The sequence below is a fragment of the Colletotrichum abscissum genome (assembly GCF_030869225.1).
Source record: "Colletotrichum abscissum strain IMI 504890 chromosome Unknown Scaffold_36.1, whole genome shotgun sequence".
Classification (NCBI taxonomy): domain Eukaryota; kingdom Fungi; phylum Ascomycota; class Sordariomycetes; order Glomerellales; family Glomerellaceae; genus Colletotrichum; species Colletotrichum abscissum.
In genome coordinates, this window is record NW_026850276.1 from 1 (window position 1) to 19,223 (window position 19,223).

General features: G+C 53.9%; 6 protein-coding genes across 6 annotated transcripts; 2 read left to right on the forward strand and 4 right to left on the reverse strand.

Moving 5' to 3' along the window:
- Positions 1-659: 659 nt before the first annotated feature.
- CABS01_12148 (uncharacterized protein) lies at positions 660-4,150 on the reverse strand (the record flags this gene model as incomplete). The annotated part of the gene is made up of 2 exons (XM_060545502.1): positions 660-4,026; positions 4,119-4,150. 2 exons carry the CDS (start codon positions 4,148-4,150, stop codon positions 660-662), a joined length of 3,399 nt encoding a protein of 1,132 aa, XP_060396675.1.
- A 3,094-nt stretch (positions 4,151-7,244) lies between these two features.
- Positions 7,245-7,625, reverse strand: CABS01_12149 (uncharacterized protein; the record flags this gene model as incomplete). Its single annotated transcript, XM_060545503.1, has 1 exon — positions 7,245-7,625. One exon carries the CDS (start codon positions 7,623-7,625, stop codon positions 7,245-7,247), a length of 381 nt encoding a protein of 126 aa, XP_060396676.1.
- A 1,517-nt stretch (positions 7,626-9,142) lies between these two features.
- CABS01_12150 (phospholipase A2) lies at positions 9,143-10,548 on the forward strand (the record flags this gene model as incomplete). The annotated part of the gene is made up of 4 exons (XM_060545504.1): positions 9,143-9,405; positions 9,506-9,654; positions 9,812-10,379; positions 10,446-10,548. 4 exons carry the CDS (start codon positions 9,143-9,145, stop codon positions 10,546-10,548), a joined length of 1,083 nt encoding a protein of 360 aa, XP_060396677.1.
- A 615-nt stretch (positions 10,549-11,163) lies between these two features.
- Positions 11,164-15,091, reverse strand: CABS01_12151 (SET domain-containing protein; the record flags this gene model as incomplete). Its single annotated transcript, XM_060545505.1, has 2 exons — positions 11,164-14,331; positions 14,423-15,091. The coding sequence occupies 2 exons, from the start codon at positions 15,089-15,091 to the stop codon at positions 11,164-11,166; spliced, it is 3,837 nt and encodes a 1,278-aa protein (XP_060396678.1).
- Positions 15,092-16,230: 1,139 nt separating this feature from the next.
- Positions 16,231-17,591, reverse strand: CABS01_12152 (uncharacterized protein; the record flags this gene model as incomplete). The annotated part of the gene is made up of 2 exons (XM_060545506.1): positions 16,231-17,297; positions 17,354-17,591. 2 exons carry the CDS (start codon positions 17,589-17,591, stop codon positions 16,231-16,233), a joined length of 1,305 nt encoding a protein of 434 aa, XP_060396679.1.
- A 610-nt stretch (positions 17,592-18,201) lies between these two features.
- Positions 18,202-18,933, forward strand: CABS01_12153 (actin lateral binding protein; the record flags this gene model as incomplete). The annotated part of the gene is made up of 3 exons (XM_060545507.1): positions 18,202-18,219; positions 18,332-18,636; positions 18,771-18,933. 3 exons carry the CDS (start codon positions 18,202-18,204, stop codon positions 18,931-18,933), a joined length of 486 nt encoding a protein of 161 aa, XP_060396680.1.
- Between the last annotated feature and the right edge of the window lie 290 nt (positions 18,934-19,223).

The following is a 19,223-nucleotide window of genomic DNA, read 5'->3' on the forward strand; positions in this document are numbered from 1 at the left end:
CAAAAACATACAACACCAGGTATTCGCTGGTCGTCACCGACCCAACTACTAATCCGGCCCTCATTGGCTTATCTATGGGAGAGCGGACGGGATCCCGAGTTTTCCAATGGGTATGGTCGTATGTGATGGAGTGAGGGCACAGAGTAGCTCATGAAGCGCACACAGAGAGCAGCAGTGCCTGGGGAATAGCATTGGACTACGAAACCTGCCTGTCCAAGGCGAGGTGAATGACAAAATGGGAAAGAAAATGGAAGTAGAATCTACTTGAAGCAATGAAAGCCGTGGTTTAGTGATAGTATGTCCTTCAAATGCCTCGGTATTCAAGACTATCAAGTCGTCCTACAAACACTACCTCTCTTTCAGCTTTGAGAGATACTACTGAGACGTCATAATCCGTTGGTTTCGTACACTAATCTATCCAACAGAAAGCTGACGGAGAGAAGCCGTCGCAGGCAATCATATGCATATGCTGAAATGGGGAATCTTATAATTCTAGCCCCCTCGTTCCTATGACGGGGGGTATCATCTCGAGGCTATGTCAAAAAAACAACAACAGAAAATCCCAACTCCCTTTTGTCGATCATGGGTATATAAAAAGAAGATGAAAATATTGCCTTCCATTTCAAACCTCCCCTCCAAAGTTTACTCCCGCTTATAGTTCAAATCCATGACGGGACTTTCGTCCGGGCATGCGTAACAGCTGCCGGTTTCCGTCGTCGGCTGCCAATGTGCAGAGACTCCCCCGTCTCGTTCTCGGCCAGATCCTCAAAGTGCTGGTGTCCCACCGTGATAAGTTTGATAATATTGCCGAAAGCAACCGCCACCGATGCCGTGCCGACCTTGACGATGGGACCCAGTCCTGAGATGATGAGATGCGAGCCCATCTCGTACTCATCATGAAGGGGCCTTGTTTCGTAGATCTGCTCCCGCCCCAGTTCTGAAGCTACCCAGACCTCCCAGTTGTCTTGCGACCTGTTTGGTCGCTTCTCTGACCGTTGATACATCCTGTGACGGAGACCACCGGTTGTTGTCGGAGACGACTCTCCGCTGCTTGACCCGCTATCGTACACTTCCCTCCGGACGCCCACGAGAAATCCGTTTGGCAGAGCTTCCCATGTCCCCGGATTACTAATTTCCCTCTTCGACTCAATGGTCTCGGCCCATGCACTACAGCTGCGGCTGGGCGGCGAACTCGTATTCCGGAAGCAAATGACGTTGCCTTCTTCCTTTGGTATAAAGGTGTGAATCACGCAGTCGCCTTTCTCTGCATGGGTGTACGCGATGCCGAATGACACAAGCCCAATCGAACCGCATTGAGGTTTTCTTCGTGACGAGTGAAAGCATCTCAGGGACCCTGCTTGAATTGAATCTGTCTCAAAAGTGTGAAGCAGCGCCTTCGTTTTTGCATCAACCAGGTCAACTGTGTGAGACCTCGCCACAAGGAATGAGCCCAGTGCCGACAGCGACACTACCTGGGATGCTCCGCGGTCATCGGCTGTATGCACGTCGAGGCTTTGCGAGATCCAAGTATCGTCTCGTTGCTGTGTCGCGACGTGTATACATCCTTTTCTCGACGCCGTTAGAATAGACAGCTGCGCGGTGCCGCTGGGTGCGATCTTCTGTACGAGCGGACGAACCGAGACCAACGGGCTCTTGCAGATGGAGAACTCCATGGGCTCATTTTGACCAGGAACGATCTGTATCATCGTTCCGTTTCGTCGTACGATCACGAGTGGGCTCGAAAAGTCAAAAGTCGGCGTGCCGAAGAAGAAATAAGGAGGTTTATCAGGCCTCGGACTTTTCAAGTCAACCGGGATCGGCTGACTCCACCGGTGCTCAACCAAGTTCCATAGGAAGACCTTGTTGGAGGATAACAATGCCAACCAGCTAGACTTCTTGTCTGTAGCGACTGCCAATACCGGAAAGGGGTCCTCGGGGGGTGCCTCGATGTCGGCGAGCGAGTAGTCTCTTTCGCCCGACCTGACATCCCAAACACGAATTGAGCGGTCCAGGCTGACAGAAATGATGTGTCCGTCGTATGACGAAGTCATGCGCAAAACATCCAGAGTGTGAGCCTCTGGTAGAGATTCAATAGCCAAAAGGGGTTTATCTCCCATGTCGTCGTTGCGCCTCGACTCAGCATCCTCTCCCCATAACAGGTAGTTCATGAGAAGACGGACGGCGGACAGAATGAAAAGCACGGTGACGAGAAAGTGCTTCAGGTGATGATCGATGAAGTCGTAGAGAGCCGGGAGTAGTGGACGCTCGGGCGTGACGGGTGTGCGATCCGCACCCTTGAGGACGAATACTAGAGGGTCATACACCTGAGCGATGTAACTGTGGGATCTAGGCTTGATGACGTTGATAACCTCGCGAGCGCTTTCGTGATCTTGAAGCCGAAGCCAAGACGTTGGGCTGCGTGCCTGGTGAATGTCGAGTAGCATTGAGTTCTTCGGTTGGCTGAAGCTGACTGTGTCTCTGGAGATCCTGAAAACCCCACGCGCCAGTCGGACGAAGGTGTCATTTTCGAAAAAGTGCCACTGAGCAATCAGAACAAAAGTGATCATGATAACGGTACCCGCGATGCGCGTAGACAAAGCAATCTTGCCCTGCAGCATTGCCTCGAAGCAGCTCCTGTTCACTGGCAGCTGGTCCTGCCCGTATCTGTTATTCTTCAGCGATGCCTTGGCAAGCGCGTCACTGAGCTCTGTTCGTCGCACGTCCACACTGAGAACAGCAAGGAAGAAGGTAGATAAGTAAAAAAAGTCAAACACAATAGCGACGGCCACAAACGTGCAAAAGGCGGACACGCCCGGTGAGACGATTTTCGATAGCCCCCATAGAATGAGCACGTTTTGCGCCGAGCTGGCCAGCGCAACATGTGCCGTTTCCCCAAACGCACGGCTGATTCGACTACTCGTACTGTTCTCCGAGGGAGTCAAGATGACGGCGTTGATAAGTCTAAAAATGTTTTCGAGGCTCATGGAAAGAACCACGACCGGGTATGCCGCTTGCGGGATTCCGGACAAGTCCACCCGGAAAACGGCGCAAACAGTGAAGCTTGACATGATAGAGACAACAATCTGGACAAAGACTGTAACTATCAGGCCAAACTTGGACTTGACCGCCCGCAACTTGGAAAGGCTGTAGAGAAAGTAAATAGCGACGAGGCCATATGCCAGCGCCAGGATTACCGTGTCTTGCATGGAAATGGGCATGAACTGGAACTCGTATAGCTGGCTGTCCATGCTTTTCCCGTCAGCTGGGTAAGCCGTCCACTTGTCTCTCATCCGATTTGCGAGCAATTCGGCCTTTCTCTCCCACTGGCGACCGACTGGGGAATCACGCAAGTGGATCAACGTTATGACGAGAGCGTCGGCGGCCAGAAGCCTTCGATCTTCGAAGCGCTTGCCGCTGAAGACTATTGAATGTCTTAGAGTCACATTTACTGAGGTCGGTTGCGTCTTCCGCGCATTTACAGTTGATATGATGTCCGTGTCGGAAGCTATCCGCTCATTGGAGCAGGCCCAGTACTGGAGTGGCGAGGAGAAGAACCAAGACTGGTTGGTGAGGCCGTTAATGACATGGAATGCATCCCGGTCTTGAGGGGCAAGATCTGCATCTGCATATGGATCGTGGGCCCGGAGGGACGTTACGGGCCGCCGCGGGCTGAAATCTTTGGTGGGACCCAAGAGCTCATCCTGCAATTCGAGCGCGCCCAGCAACACGTCGTGGTCCAATGCTTTCATGTAGCTGCCGTGAACCCAAATGGAGCGCATTATTACGTCGGACTCGGTGCTGTTTTCCTTGAGCGGCTGCGCAGCAGTCCACACATGATGGGGCAAGTTGGAGGCGCCATTGCTCAGATCTGAGGTATAGAGAAACGGAAAAGGGTATATGAGTATCGCGGCGACAGTGACGGAGATGATGAGAGTTGTGACGACGTGTCTGGCGGCATATCGACCGTATCGCGCGAGGGCTCGGCGGAGAGGATGGTTCGTGGCAAGGGCTGGAGCTTCCGTCGTTCTAAAGGCAGGTCAGTCAGGACATGAATTGCAATGGGGCTGATCCATGATGAGTGGCCCCAGCATTGGTCGGAGAAAAGAAGGGATCCATACCCTCGCAAAGGATACAAAAGATACCAAATCATCTGCGGCGATGGTTGCAAGTAGACTTGCAGCGACTGCAGCAGAAGAAGTGGGAGTTGGAATTGCAGAGTTGCGGAAGCGGACGCTGCTTAGTTGAGCTTGTGACCCATCCAGTGTTAAACTGCACGGGATAGCAAAGTTGTTGTTGTCGGTATGCAAGTGGAAGTCGTCGTCCTCATGATTCAACTCGACACTGAGCGTTCAGGTGTGGCAGTCCAAGAAATCGAACATGCGAAGCGCCGACCGGGGGATCGTTGGTTGAAGAGGTATTCTCGACGCGGCGGAGAGGTACGGAGGAAGCTTCTGAAGTGAATAGGGCCCTTTGGTGGAGGGATGTGGGCCACTGATGTAGAGGTTGCGTGGAAGCGTGACGGGGATGGGACGTGGTCAGTCGGGTCCCAGGCTGGTCGGTCGATCGGGTGTCGGTCGAAGTGTGTAATAATGGAACGACGGCGGCGGGCAGCTGCGATGGAGCCCAAAAAACGCCAGGACAAGACTAATTGTTAGTGTCGCGCTGGTGCTGGGCGAAGGCTTGGAAGACGTTGTGAAAGATTGTGTTAGTCGCAGGTGGAGGGGCGGATCAGGTAGGTTGGGAGGAGACTGGTCGACGTTCACCGGAGGGCCGACTGTAGTCGCTGCTTCGGTGTGAGTGGATGGGTGGTTCGATGGGATTGCAGTGCGGCGCGATGCGGTGCTGGGTGGTGTGGTGCATGCAATCTTGGTCGAAACGAGAGGGATGCGGAGAAATAATATGCGGCCAAGACAAATCAGAACCTTTCTGAGCGACCCCCAGCATGGACTGGAGAGAGACAGAGAGAGAAAGAGGAAGGGTTGTCGTTCGGAAAGGATCAAGTACCCTCGCAGGTGGTGGCAGTTTAAGGTACGGCGATATGATCGATCGGGTGGTGGTAAGTGGGTGGGAAGCTGGAGAGACGTGAACAGAGACAGGACTAGCGACACGACCAGATGGACTGGGAAAGGTGCGATTCAATGTAATGTGAGGTGTGAGGTGTGAGGTGCAAGGTGCGCGGTTGACGTTTGGTGCTGAGAGTATGAGGCACAGCTAAGGTTCCTTGGGCTAAGGTAGTCGAGTGTGTGTTCGTACCGTGCCGTACCGCGCTAGAATCTCAGAGTGGCCCTCTAGCGTTTACAAAGTAAGGTAGGTACGGAGTACTGTGTATGCGCTCCCCTCATCTCGCACCTTGGATGCTTGGCACAAATAGTGACCACCTCAGGACTCAGGATCAGGTACCTAGACCGGCAGACGGCGGTACGGAGTCTTGGGCAGGTATCTTTTGGGGGGAGAGGTGGAACCGTGGAACCTGCCGATGGTAGTGGCTTGGTGGCAGCATCTGTCGGGGAACATGGGACGACTTTCCCTACAATGTGAGGTGACTTGCGCTCTTCAACCCCTGTAACACGCAAAGGAGACTGTCCTCGACCTGAGATTCAGAATGCGACCTGCAGGGTCGAAGAATGAAGTAACCGTAGACGCACTTGAGTCCGGGGGAGGGGGGAAAGATGGAGCGACAATCGATGACTCTGCTCACGCCCTGATGTTTCGGTACTCAGAGCGTCTCTGAGACCTGGAGGAGACTAACGACTTGTTTGGTACTTGCAGCTTGCAAGCAGCGCTCCCGTAAAGGCAATACCTAGGTATGTACGGAGTAGATACGGAGTAAAATGGAAAGAAAAGCCATGGACCTCATACTGCAGTGACTACGTACCAGCGTAAGGGGGGGCCAAGCCAGGGGCGTTTTGGCGTCACTGCCAAGCTGGAGACCGTCCCTGCTCCAGCTCTGGGGTGTCTGATAGGGGCATCGTCCCACTAAAACCTGACACCCCTTCCAACTGGGTACCGGGCGCTGACGTCTGCACGTCTTTGGATGGCGAGACAAATCCAAGAGCAGGGAAGAACTTCTTCCATTGCAACAGAAGCAGGAGGGTGAGGGCCACTAGTGATGAGCTGCCACGGTATCCCGTAGGTCGACCAACCAATGCCCTGCCTGCATCAGAGAAGAAGCAACACGTCAAACGGTTAGGTTTCTCGAGGAAAACCCGGACCAGCTAGCTATCGAGTCGAGGTGTGCGTCGGTGTGCCGGGACCCATGGGCCATGGCATGCCGCATAGGGGATGGGAAACAGACGCAGCCAGAGGAAGAACGATCTGGACCAGAAAACATGGAAAGCTTCCCACAGGTTTGGAGTATCAGACAATGGAGAAGGAAATAAAGTTGAGGGGCGGTTTGGGGCCTATTTTGGGTCGGAGAAAGTTAAACAGCAGCCGGGAAACTGGGGGGATCCTGAGATGAAAGCAAAGCTCGAGACACCTCAAGAAGAGACAGGGAAACAAGCACAAGAACAAGCACAAGCACCTGGCTTGCACCTTTTGGCTTCCACAAGTCTGCGCTCTGGGTCTCCGAGGGAAGCACTCCGGATGGCTGGCCCTCCTCTCGCCTGCCCTACCTTTGAGTGAGAGGTGAGGGACAACGTCTTGCGTGATGCTGCTTCTGGCTAGCCGCCCATAACTAACCAACCTGTGCCAGTGATGCGTTAAGTCTCAAACATCAGACCTTTGATAAGCTTTCTGCGACATTCCAGAACTGAAGAAGAGTGTCACACTTCCGCTCTTCTCCCTGGCTTTTTCCTTTCCTCATTCTCTGGCTCCCGACTGGGCCGCCTGGAACTTCTGGCCCGACCGGAGACTTCTTGAAGGGTTCGGCAGGGCGGCTGGTCTTGGCGTACCGTAGAACTGTACATCTTTCCACAGTCGGATAATGGTGCCGACATGGTGGCTTTTTCCCAGTCTTCCACCTCGCCAGCCAAGCCAGGACAAGTTCCATTGACATCGATGGACGAACGGATTGGAGCAACTGGCCGCAGGAGCATTGGCGCGCGCCTCTTTGCTGATTCGCCTTTCATGAGTCGCGGCACCCTCCTTCACGTCGTCGAGGACACCTGCTGTCTCGTCTTTGCTTGAATATCAGGCAGCGTCGCAGCCAAGTTGCCATAGAGGGAAAACTCAATGATGCTCGTTTGGAAAGGGACCGGGCGTCCGTGGTTCCTGCAAGATTGGTGGATGTGTGTCCGTGTAAGTCAAGCTGCGCGGTTTTCCCAGCTCGTATTGGGGTAGTACGCTCGGTTGGGGTAGCTCGCAGCGGCCATTATCCTGTTCAACTTGGCCCGGGACCAGTTTGCAAGCGTCAAGTTTCTAGGCGGGCCTCGGCAACATCCCCCCCAAAGGGTCAAGCTCGGAGACGGAGAACCCTGGAACATGGCTGTGCTGGAACCGGCGAAGCGAAAGGGTCGAAGCCCATGTTTTAGTGGGCATGCTCGTTGAAGTTTCCCATCATCCCGCCCATGGACGGACCGTGACACTTGGGAAGAGGAATTTGCCCATGTATGCGTGAAAGAAACCCGTCTTGAGGGTGTAGGCCCGTGAGCTCGATTGGCGCTGCGACAGCCAGGCGCTGTCATCGCTCGCTCTTCTGGAACGCGGATGCTTTCTGGCGAGAACAGTCTGGCATGTATCGTGTACGGCAGGAGTCGCGTGGCGAGCTCGACGTTCGTAGGTGTGGTCCGGGTAGCAATTCGCGTCAGGGGGAGCTGCTTTCGGGTGGCTGATCGACCATGATGGATGCCTCATTGGAGTTTGGGGGGCCGACGTGCGATGGAGCTAGATGATGGAAGAACATGATGACGAAGCTTTTGTGCCCAAAGGCTGACCGGCTGACAAGGCCTTTTCGTTGATACCCATCATCCTTGATAGCGATACCGGTGGTGGCTGATGTGAGGGCCGTCGCTATGGCATTGGGTTGTTGATGTTGATGTTGGTGTTGTTAGCAGAGAAGCTGTGGGTGTATGTATTTGTCCGAAATAGCTTCACGATGTTTCGGTGCAAGACAGCGTCGGAGAACCTTCCCACGAAGATGGAAGGGAAAGGGAACAGGCCGTTCTATATACCACAAAATGCCCTGGCCAGCATTTGCACCCGCCAACCCAGAAGTAGATCTGCCTAAGCTATAATTAATCAGATGGGCAATCTCGCAGCACCAGACTACCAGTCGCCAGCCCGAGAAATGGAAGACAAGCAGCAAATGCCAAAAGCAAACACACGGGTTAATCACACCTTGCGTGGGCCATGGGCCGTGGTAAGCTCTCTGAATCACCGGGACTCATCATAATCAGGCCATGAGGACGCTCAAGTGGCCTGACTTCCCACTCGCGCCGTCTTCCTCATTGGCTCCGCTCCCTTTTGCCCTGTGCGGTTGGCACCACCTTTGCCGAATCCCTCCCCCTCCAGGGCCCCAAGGAACGGGACCCTCGTGCGGCGTGCCTCGTGCTCCCTCAAGTCCCAAAGTCCCACCGCAGGACCCCTTCCCGCCTTGCCCGCGTTTAACCCACCCCTGATTCCCGTGCCCGGGCAGCATTCGGCAGACAAATCCCGGGTATCTTCACAAAACCCAATGCCAATGGTAAGCGACCCTTGTGCTCGCGTGGAGGGAGCATCGTATTCTTTCTTATTTGCGTTTTTGGTACGGAGTATGTACATACACTAGGACCGATGTCCGGGGTACGCCTTCCACGCCGGCTGTGGTTGTGAACGTGACATCGGGGCCGGTGCGGGTGCGCGGATGCGAAATTTGAGTTTGACATGGTTATTTCACATACCGCGAACTATTTACACCGCATAGAACCAATTTATGAGCGTATGAAACATTCAATATTCTACAAGTTGGTCGGAGGCTTCAATTTTACAGTTTCAAACGAAATAGATCAAATCCAACGTTGACACCCAATGGCAGGTAATTACCCACTCTATGGGAATCTCGCACTCAAGTGACCCATCGCAGCAATTCTCGCAAATGCTCCAGCTGCAACCTTAGTCATGCAACCGCACATACCTCATTCTCACACTCACCATTAGTGCCTCATCATTAGCCACTCAGGTGAACGACCGTCATTTACACAGTCCAAACAAGTCAGAAGACATCATGAACTCACGAGACCAGGCGGCCCCAGAGGACGACCCCCTGTCCGAGCTCATCACCACCTACAACGAGCTCAACGGCGCCTTCATCGAGGAACTCGACGAGGAGCCGAGCCCCCTCGAGTTCATGCGCTACGTCGCCCGCAACACACCCTTCGTCGTCCGCGGCGCCGCCTCCTCGTGGCAGTCGAATAAGACATGGGATAAGGAGTATTTGCTGCGCGTGTTTAAAGATCAGACTGTGAATGTTGCCGTGACGCCTTTTGGGTGAGTTTGGAAGGAAAATGAATTCTGTGCCCGCTCTGCCCATTTTGGAGGGGGTGAAATTTTTCACGATCCTTGACTTACACGGTTCGTTCACACGCAGTAATGCAGACGCCCCAACCGACCATGAAGGAAATGTCGTTTTCGCGAAGCCACACGAGGAGGATCAGGATTTTGAAGAGTTTCTCAACTATGTTACCAACCAAGAAAAGAGTAAAGATACGGCCTCAGAAGTCAGATATGCTCAAACACGTATGTCACTTGTTCCCTGCTCTCAGCTTTCTCATCACACTCATATCTTCACATCAACAATTTCATATCTCAATCACAATGAAGAAGCCTCAACCACATCCAACCCTCATCCACTCTCACAGAATCTCAAAAACAACTAACCCTCAACCCCCCCCAGAAAACGACAACCTCCGCAACGAGTATCTCCCCCTCTTCACCCACGTACCCCCCTCCATCCCCTTCGCCCGCATCGCCCTCGACCGCGACCCGGACGCCATCAACCTCTGGATCGGCGCCTCCCGCTCCGTCACCGCCCTCCACAAGGACAACTACGAAAACATCTACGTCCAGGTCCGCGGCCGCAAACACTTTGTCCTCCTCCCGCCATGCTGCCACCCCTGTGTCAACGAGACGGCCCTCACGCCCGCGACGTATTCTCGTCGGGGAGGAAAAGATGGTGAGCTGGTGTTGAATATGGACCGGCCTGAAGGCAGCGAAGGCAGTGAAGCAGAAAGAGGAGAAGGAGATGAAGGAGAAGAAACGGCAACATCAAATGCTATCCCCTTTGCGACATGGGATCCGGATCAGCCGCAGGTCAACGCGACGCCCTACTCTCACCTCGCTGAGCCTGTTCGCGTTACGCTGGAGCCGGGCGACATGCTCTACCTACCCGCCATGTGGTACCACAAGGTTTCCCAGTCCTGTCCGGAAGACGGTGAAGGCTTCGTCCTGGCCGTCAATTACTGGTAAGCTTATAGACATCCCACACAACGCGGGTTGTAAGCACCCCGGTATACTGACCACCACACCAGGTACGACATGGAGTTCAGCGGTCCGTTATACCCCCTCAGCGCCTTTGTGAGGAACGTCAGTCTCAAGACAGCACCGGCAACTTCAAAAGGCAAGACAACATAGCACATGAACAAGCATCGCCCGAGCATCAAAAATAAGCAGTACTTTCGCCTTGATTGAGTCTCTTCTCAATACTTGCATATCCCCCTTCCGCCATATGTACATTTGTGGTTTTGTTTGTGTGCGGATATACGCCCAGATTACCTAGAAAGGGTGGCGTGGCTCTCTGCCTCGCTCACTGTCGAGAGGCATTTCTTTACCTCATCGTTTGGTCATCCTCCACCAGATTTCGGGGGCCCATGTAAAGCTATGGGCTTCACCGGGCCCAAGTGAGTTGATGAAGAAGCCCCCCTGTCCTCCCAACATGAACGCCAGCTATTCGAAGTGAATCATGATACACTAGTTTTTTTTTTCCCCGTTCCCGCCGATCTCCGCCAAAAGTTTCGTCTTCATTCCCTTTGTCTTGGTTGCTATGCATATAGTATAATCGCAGGAGACAGATCCAAATGGGTATGCTTTGAGGTGATGAAAATCAGAGGCGGCAAGATACCCGCCTCCACCAAGGAAATGAGTTCAGGTCCCAACTCCAGCAGGCGACTTGGCCTGAGAAATACACAGGGCGAATGCAACCTAATGGTGCAGCCCAACCACCGATAACACCAGAAAGACCGATAGAGATTAGTTGAGGAATCCCTTGCACGCCGCCGTACCGCAAAGGCAGGGGATACGGTCCAAGCTGCCAATCTCTCGCTCAAACTTGTAGTCGTATGTCAACTCCTCATCTGCGCTAATGTTAGTTCCACGTGAAAAGACAAAGAGAGGATCGAGGTTGGGTAGCATACGTTGAGCAATGTCGCGGAGCGCATAGATGACGATGCGCTTGGTTCCGTCGACCTTGATAATCTTGGCAGTGCAGTTGGGCATACAGCTGTGGTTGATGAAACGAGCAATGCCACCCTTCTTGGTTGCGTCGATGACCGTGTTATCGTCAATACGGAACAGATAACTGCTGCCCATACCGCTCTTGAGGTAACGCTTCTCTCGGATCTCCGAGATTGATTGTCTGACCTGCTCGCCGACGTACTCGATGATCATGTCATCCTTGTTAATATTCTCCTCCGTGTATAGACCCCAATTATGAATAGCAGATCGTGCAAACTTGACAGGCTTCTTCCGCTTTTTAAGCTGGTTGAACTTGAACGCGTCAGAGTCGCCCGAAATCTTCTTTTCATCTTGGAGTGCAGAGACATGCCGACGGTTGTTGGCACGATTTGCTCTCGAATTGCCCTTTGCCACCGCCTTTTCTGCCACAGCAAGCCTGCTAGCCTCAATCGCTGCGTCTTTGCCGTCCTTGTTGTACCGCGCTTGACGTGCTTCTCTGGCCTTCTGAACCTTAATGTGGTGAGGCAGATACTTGGACTTTTCGGCGTTGAGAATCTTCTTGACACCCTCGGTTCGAGCAGCGCCTGTGGAGTTGGGTACATAGTAGCCATCGATGCCCACAGCCTGGTCAACCGATCCAGTGGCGGAGTTGAGCTCTCGAACACGATTACGCCGCCATAACCACAGAAGCGGGTCACCGAAATCTGCCCCAGTAAACCTCTTTCTGAGTTTCGAGATATCTGGACTGTCAACCGCAGACAACGACAGCTCTTGCAGTGCAGAGATATCGAGCCTGAAATCGCCAGACAGGCCGAGGGCTGGAGCTGGCGTGGTAGTGAATAATGAGGGATCTGCCTTGGCCTTCTGCGGCTCTGGCTCTTCCTCTTTCTTCTCTACAGGCAAAACCTCGGTCTCGACCTCTTCCGGCAAGGGTTTGACCGGAACTGGTGTCTCCTCTTCTGTCTCTGTGGGATTCTGAACTTGCTGCTTCTTCAAGGCCTCCCTTTCCTCGAAGACTTGCCTCTTTGACTTCTTCTTTAACTTCTGCTTCTTTGCCAATCCCTTGGCAGCCGATAGCGCAGGAGTCTCTGAGCGATTGCTCTGGGTCTCGAGTAGGTCAACATCGGGTGTGGCCTCTGAAGAAGCCAGCAAGTCAGGCTCGACGCCCTCCAAGTTGACTCCGAATAGTTCTTCATCGGATTTCTTCTGACGCTTGATCGCCGATTGGATCTCCAAGTCGAGCTTCCTCTTCTTCGTCAAGGCTAGGCCGTCGCCAATAGCGAAGCTTGCCTCCGTCATAGAGTCCTCCTCGCCGGGACCCCAGGAGGCAAAGTCGTCCTTGACGTCGTCGTCTGTGCTCATACGGCTACGGGGTCGAGAGTCAGGCTCTTCAGTATCCCTCGCCAGGGACTCCCTGATGGCGGCCTCATCATCGGACTCAGCATCGCTATCGTAGCTCTTGAGACGATGGTGCAATGATCGGAAGGCACCACGGCTCTGTTGTGCTGCGCGCTTGCGGGAGAACGGGTCCGTGAATCCATGATTGCGTGAGGCTCCTTGGGCAGTAGCCTTGGCCTTGCGGATACGTGGCAGAGCAGCAATTTCCAGGCGACCTGTGCGACGCTCAATTGGATCTGCGCCAGAGTTGGGTGTACTAACTCCAGGGCTCTCATCGCCGGCATCGACGGTGACAGACGGGACAGATCCAGCCGGGTCCTCCAAGTTGAGCTTTCGTCGCTTGCTTGCGTGATTTGCTGGATCCAGAAAGCTAGTCAGAGCAGGAGCGGCAACTCTTGTCCGTATGTGCTTGATCAAGTGCTCTGCTAGCTCTCGGGTGACCACTTCGCAAGCCTCGAGGACCGGATCAAAGTTCTTAGCTCTCTGTCGCTTCTCTTCCTCAAGGTCTGCTTCCTCTTCACGACGACGACGATCCTTATCCTCGCGCACTCTTATATCCGTTCGGCGTTTGCGCTCGGGACTGGGGGTTCGCCGTCGTGGTGGCGGAGCTGCAGATTCGGAGTCTTGGCCTGTCGAGGGCGGAAGCGATAATTGCATCACCATGTTGTACGTGAACAAGTCGGTATGGTTAGCTGCTCTGTAGCATTTCGAAGCCTCGTTACGTCCGTGAAAGGAGTTGGGAAACAGAATGTAGTATCCCGTTCGGTCGATGCGAATGTCCTCAAGGGCAAACGCTTTTAGTCGTTTCTTCATGTGAGGTATGGTCGTAACCATGACTGGAACATGCTCATGCGCAACGAAAATGTACGGCTCGCCGGCAAGCTGCTTCGCGATAACCTTCTCTTCGAGCGCAATGTGCATCTTGGGCTGGCTAGGGACCCAAGCAGGCACACCGGCCACGGCCTGTCTGTGAGAAGAAGGACCCTTTGGTGCCATCGGTGGTGGCCCAGGAATCTTTTCGGGCGCAATTCGAGGGCCGGTGGGCGGCGCCTTTGCAATAGAAGCATCCCGTGTAACTCTGTCTTTTTGTAGAACTTCCTCGAGCATGCGACGGCTTTTCTTTCCTTCAGGATCGTATTCGACTCGAATTGTGTTTGCCTCGATTCGTTGCCCGTGCATGGCTTTAACAGCTCGGCGCGCTGATTCAGTGGCCACAATGGGGTTGGGCCTCGACCTGCTGGGATGCGCATCCTTATACCGAAACGTTGCAAAACCTAGGTAGCTGCCCGTCTCAGGATGCATTTTGTTACTGCTCTCAGCAATGTCGCCAAACGACGCAAAGGCCGCCGTCACCTTCGAAAAGGTGATGAGGGGATTGAAGCCAGTAACGACAATCTGTGTAGGCGGCCCAGGACCAATTGAGGTCTTAGGACAATAGGTGTATGGTTTCAAGTTGTATGGCGACTGTCGCAATCGGGACTTTGGGAGATGAAAATCGGTGTTGATATAACCCAATCGCCCACCTTTGGCGAGACGAGGGTCTGGAGGGGGGGCGTCATCATCTTCCTACTCAGTTTATTAGCCAAAGCTCTCACACACAAAAGATGACGCCTCCCCCTCCCCCTACACTGGGCAGGTTTATTGTATTTGTACGTACCAATCCAAACTCCTTATATATCGGCTTGGCATCTTTTCTGCCGTGCTTCGATAGGGTCCGGTCGTTGAAGGGATCATATGTGCACTTGATGCCTTTTCGCGATCGATTGGGATCTCGCGCGGGAATGCGCTCAATTTGAGGATATGGCTCCGGGAGTGAGCTGTTCAGGCGGGATGTTGGGGTATTGAGTGAGACCGCTGCCTCGCCCCGATCGGTGTTTTGTGCTTGTGGCATAGTCGTTTTCGATAAGGCAGCATTGCCTGGGTATGAAGGTGATTCAATGGAGGTGAGCGGCGTGCCGCTGGATGGAGGGATATGAGAGATGCCGCTGGGGACAGCTTGTCGCGCAGCCGTACTGAAGACGGATGAGCCCGTACTCGCGTAAGAGCTTGCAGATCCGACAGCGTTGAGAGTGTCTCCTAAGGGCGACTCATGACCGTCGTGTGGCTGTTGCGAAGTGTCGGAAGGTAGGCCATCAGCCGTGGATGACCTTTCTCCAGTTGTGCCGTTGACCGAAGGGGTGCCGCCGCTCTTGGAGCCGCTAAGCAGGCCACCTGCCGAGTCTTGAACCTTAGCCTTTGCCTTTTCTCGTTCGTTGGCTCTGTCCCTAGCGACGCGGGGGGCTGCAGGGAAGAACTGCGCGAAGCTCGCCGAAGATTGGCGGGTCATCGTGAGATTGTTCAGCTTTCACCGCTCTCGCCTGCCACCAACCATCGTCTCTTATATGTCGGATGATCTTAAAGGACAGAGGTCATCGCCGAAGAAAGCGGCCGCAGCGGTGTAGCGGGAGAAAAGGTCGCGGAGTCGCTGTTCACGCGACCGATGCGTAGCTAGCGACACGAGTGAATGGCAAGAGGCAGGAGTCCGACTGCGTCATTCAAGGAAGAATAGGTCCCAGTCGCAAAGGACTCAGAGTCGATGCGATCAACCAGCAGGTTTGCAAACGAGGTCGGATGATTTGTGCGATGCGACTGACGGATATGAGGCTGGAGAAAATGTAGCAGTGAGGTCAGAAAGTTGGAGGTTGAAGAGTGTCCAAACCTTTCAGGGATGCGATTTAGCGGAGACCAGCCACGGAACAAGGCGAGGGAGCACCGTTACGCATGGATGCTCAGACGGGACCTGCGTGACGAGGACCGGTGTGAGAGCAAGTATTCCTCTGCAAATATTCGGTGCTGGGTACAACCGGCAATTTGGGTGGGGATGAAGCTGCCTCTTCTGACAGCTGGCACCGGAGAGAGTCGCGTCGCCAGACCTTCCACTTTGCTCAATTTTCGCGTCTTGCTAGGCAAGGACGTGAAGGACAGGGGCACCGCATAAACTGTCCAGTTGCATCATGGCCGAGCCAATGGAGTAACTGATTAACCTCGTGCCAATCATTCCATCTTCCAATCACTGTGCCAGAGAGATACACTCCTTGTTTACACCATTTTTGAATGCTAATTCGAGAGGTTTGACAGGCCGCAAGCACCTGAGGACATGGAAGCCAGTCGAAATTTAGAACTGCAAATCAATCGACTCAAGTGATACATGCAGGCAGCTGTGGCTTGCTATGAGAGACAAAGCCTCTCCCTGATGTGAATGATCCATGCTGGGTAATAAGTTATACAGAGTCAAACAAAGTAAATAAATACAGTCATTGTAAACCCTGGTCGCGAACACAGTCTTTGATCGCCCGTTTGACCTCGCGGGCATTGCATGTGGGCAACAATGCCAGCCAAAAAACGCCTCCAAGTCCCCAGCCGTCCTGCTGTTTTACAAACGAGGGTAATCATCTCCAAACGCCATCCATCAACATAGTTGAGCGATTAAAATGTCAACTTCATCTCAAATTCATCGTCTTCGAACTCTTCGTTTCGTGGACCCGCGCTGCCGATGCCATCATCTTCGTCATCCCCGGCGGGATCGAAGATGGATAGGAATTGGAGTTTGCCGAGCTCCTCGCTGTCGTTCCGGGCCTCCTGTCTATGCTTCTGAGGGGATGCGTCACGTCTCATAGTCATCTTTGGAGCTAGGGTCGTTTTCGCATCTGTCGAGACCGACCGAGCTGCAGCGGCGGATGCTGGGCGCCCGCTAACAAAGGAAGAGGCTGAGCGACCCTTTGTGTAGCCCAGTGTGTTTCTTGACACGGCTTCTCCCATAGCACTTTCAGCGACCGAAGACTTCGGGGCCACAGCAGGCCTGTTGGGTCTGGTCTTCGGAAGGATAGAAGAAATTGGTCTTCTGACCGTGGGCTTTTGCTCGACAACTTTCTTCTGTCTGATGGTGTTGCCGGTGGACATTGACAGAGCAGACGCAGCTCTTCTAGAGGTAATCGTGGGCGGGTACTTGGGAGCACCTCCAACCGCCTTTCTTGTGACGGCCGGGTTAGGAGCCGGGGCTGGTGCCTTTCGCTGAGAGATGGCGGAAGTCTCAGGAACGTCCGAGACGGACCAGTCCATTTCCTGAATGTCTCGGAGGATACGCTCGTCACTCTCCTTGAGAGCCTTCTGAAGCCTTTCCTGGTGCTGCCTGTCCTGAAGTCTGACTCCATCCTCGCCCATGGGGTTGTAGAAGTGGTTGTAGTATCCTTTGAACATGTTCTCGGGTTTGAGTCCCTCGAATGTTAGATCTCCCTTCGACAGGACGTCCGACTCGTAAGGCAAGTCCTTGACGGTAGGAGGCGCGTACTCGACATCAGGCTCATCGGCTGGACCAGCCTGATCGTTGCGGACTTCTAGCTTAAGAGGGCCGACACTGGGAGACCGCTGCTTCAGCTTCTTGGTCGTCGTAGGTTTCGTCTGCGTTTTCTCGCCATCCTTTCCTCCGGTGTTCTGGGTGGCTCTAGCCTTTGCATTGGTGGTCTTGTTTCCGAGAGGTGCCCGAGCTCGTGTCTCTATCAAGGATGTTAGTCGCTTTTGATACCTCATATGACAGAATTGGAAGTGTTACCAGAAGGAGTGACGAGGTTCTGCTTCTTTGCCGTGAGTTGAATGTTTCCGTTGGCATTAGACTTGGCGGCGAGCACAGATTTGGCGCCTCCGACAGCGTTCTCGTCGTTGAGGGGAATTTTCAAGGGCGTCTTTGGGTACCGGGCTCCAGGGGTCTTGGGAGCCAGCTGCCCTTTCCCGGGAGCCAGACGAGCAGCTTGAGCTGCGTTGACCGCGTTCTCGTCACGAAGGGCCAGCATTTTGCATAGAGCCAGAGGGGTTGTTGATTCTGTCGTTGACTCAGCGTCTTCTTTGGTCGTGCTGGATCGTAATTGCGTGGTGCTGTATTGTCGTCATCAATCCCTTCACTTTGAAGTCTGTCATGGGTTGAAGAGACGATAGAGATCGTAAACGGACCCGTATGTTTGGGGCGTTGTTGTCGGGACAACGACGAAAGAAGCTCAGACCCTGCGGAAACCCCCGTACAAAGTTCACCTCTAGGCTCTACCGCAGTACCTAGGTGGGAAAGCAGTAAAGCACCGTGCCACAGCCCAACCCCACCTGACTGACCCCACTGCCCGCGTCTGAGCTAATCCGATTGCAGCTTCCTTCCAGCGTGTGAAGACCAGGCCTGTCTGGCTGCTGGCTGGCATGCTGAGGGTGGTCCGCCACAGGTCGCATGGAGCGGACTTGCATGTAGAGGGGCAGTTATTTCAACACCTCACACCCTTTCCTCCCGTTTCCATCCTCGACAGCTGCGATCCCACATCCACCGATCCCGTTCCCGTCCTCAACTTCAGCAACTCTCCTTATCGCAATCAACCTGCACCGACTCTACTACAACGTCAAAGCAACTCGCAGCTATTCATCATGGACCGTATCAAGGAGGTAAGTTTGCCATTTTGACTCTGGCTCCACCCGACTGCTACCGGCGGTCTGGAGGGGTAAGATATCCCCAATGTGTCGTGTCATCGATGCTGACAACGTCGGTGTCAATCAGAAAATGAACCAGCTTCGTCTGGAGGCCGACGATAACGCCGCAAAGGTTGAGGAGCTCCAGACCAAGGTCAAGTCTCTGGAGCAGGAGAACCTGTCCAAGGAGCAGGAGATCACCTCCCTGCAGCACAAGAACGGTCTGCTCGAGGGCGAAGTCGAGAAGCTTGAGACTGCAGTTAAGGACTTCAAGAAGGCTGCCGACGAGAGCGCTGGCACCGGCACACAAAACGAGACTCTCCAGCGCAGACTCCAGCTCCTCGAGGAGGAGGCCGAGGAGGCGGACAAGACCCTTCGGGAAGCCAACGAGAAGTACGTTCTGGACCCTGTTTGCCGAATCGATGATACCCCCTTTTCACTCTCCGACCCCCATCGTGTTCATTAAAGCCCGCCCCACCGAACGACCGACCGATGCATTACTTATTACTTACACCGTCTTTTCACAGGCTCCGACAGACCGACGTCAAGGCCGGCCACTTCGAGCGCAAGGTCCAGGCTCTCGAGTCGGAGCGCGACCAGTGGGAGTCCAAGTACGAGGAGATGGCCAAGAAGTACGCGACGGTCCAGAAGGAGCTCGAGGACTTCCAGGCCGAGATTGGCAACATCTAAGGTCCTTGTTGCGCGTGTCATTTATGCAAGGCTTTTCTACATGATAGACTCCTGGCTTGGGACACTGTGTTGGCGATCTGACTTAGCTATCCCAACAAGCGGTGGAATGCAAATGACGGGACGGTTCGCGACCGAGTTATAGCAGCCTTATTTTTACTCCTTTTTTTGTAACCCCGGCCAACAAAGAGCTTTGTTCTGTCAGATGCCCCCCCCTGGTCTTTGTTCAACAGACACAGACATCATGGGAATCTACACATAACCACCTCGGACCACGCTGGGCGTGAGGCAAC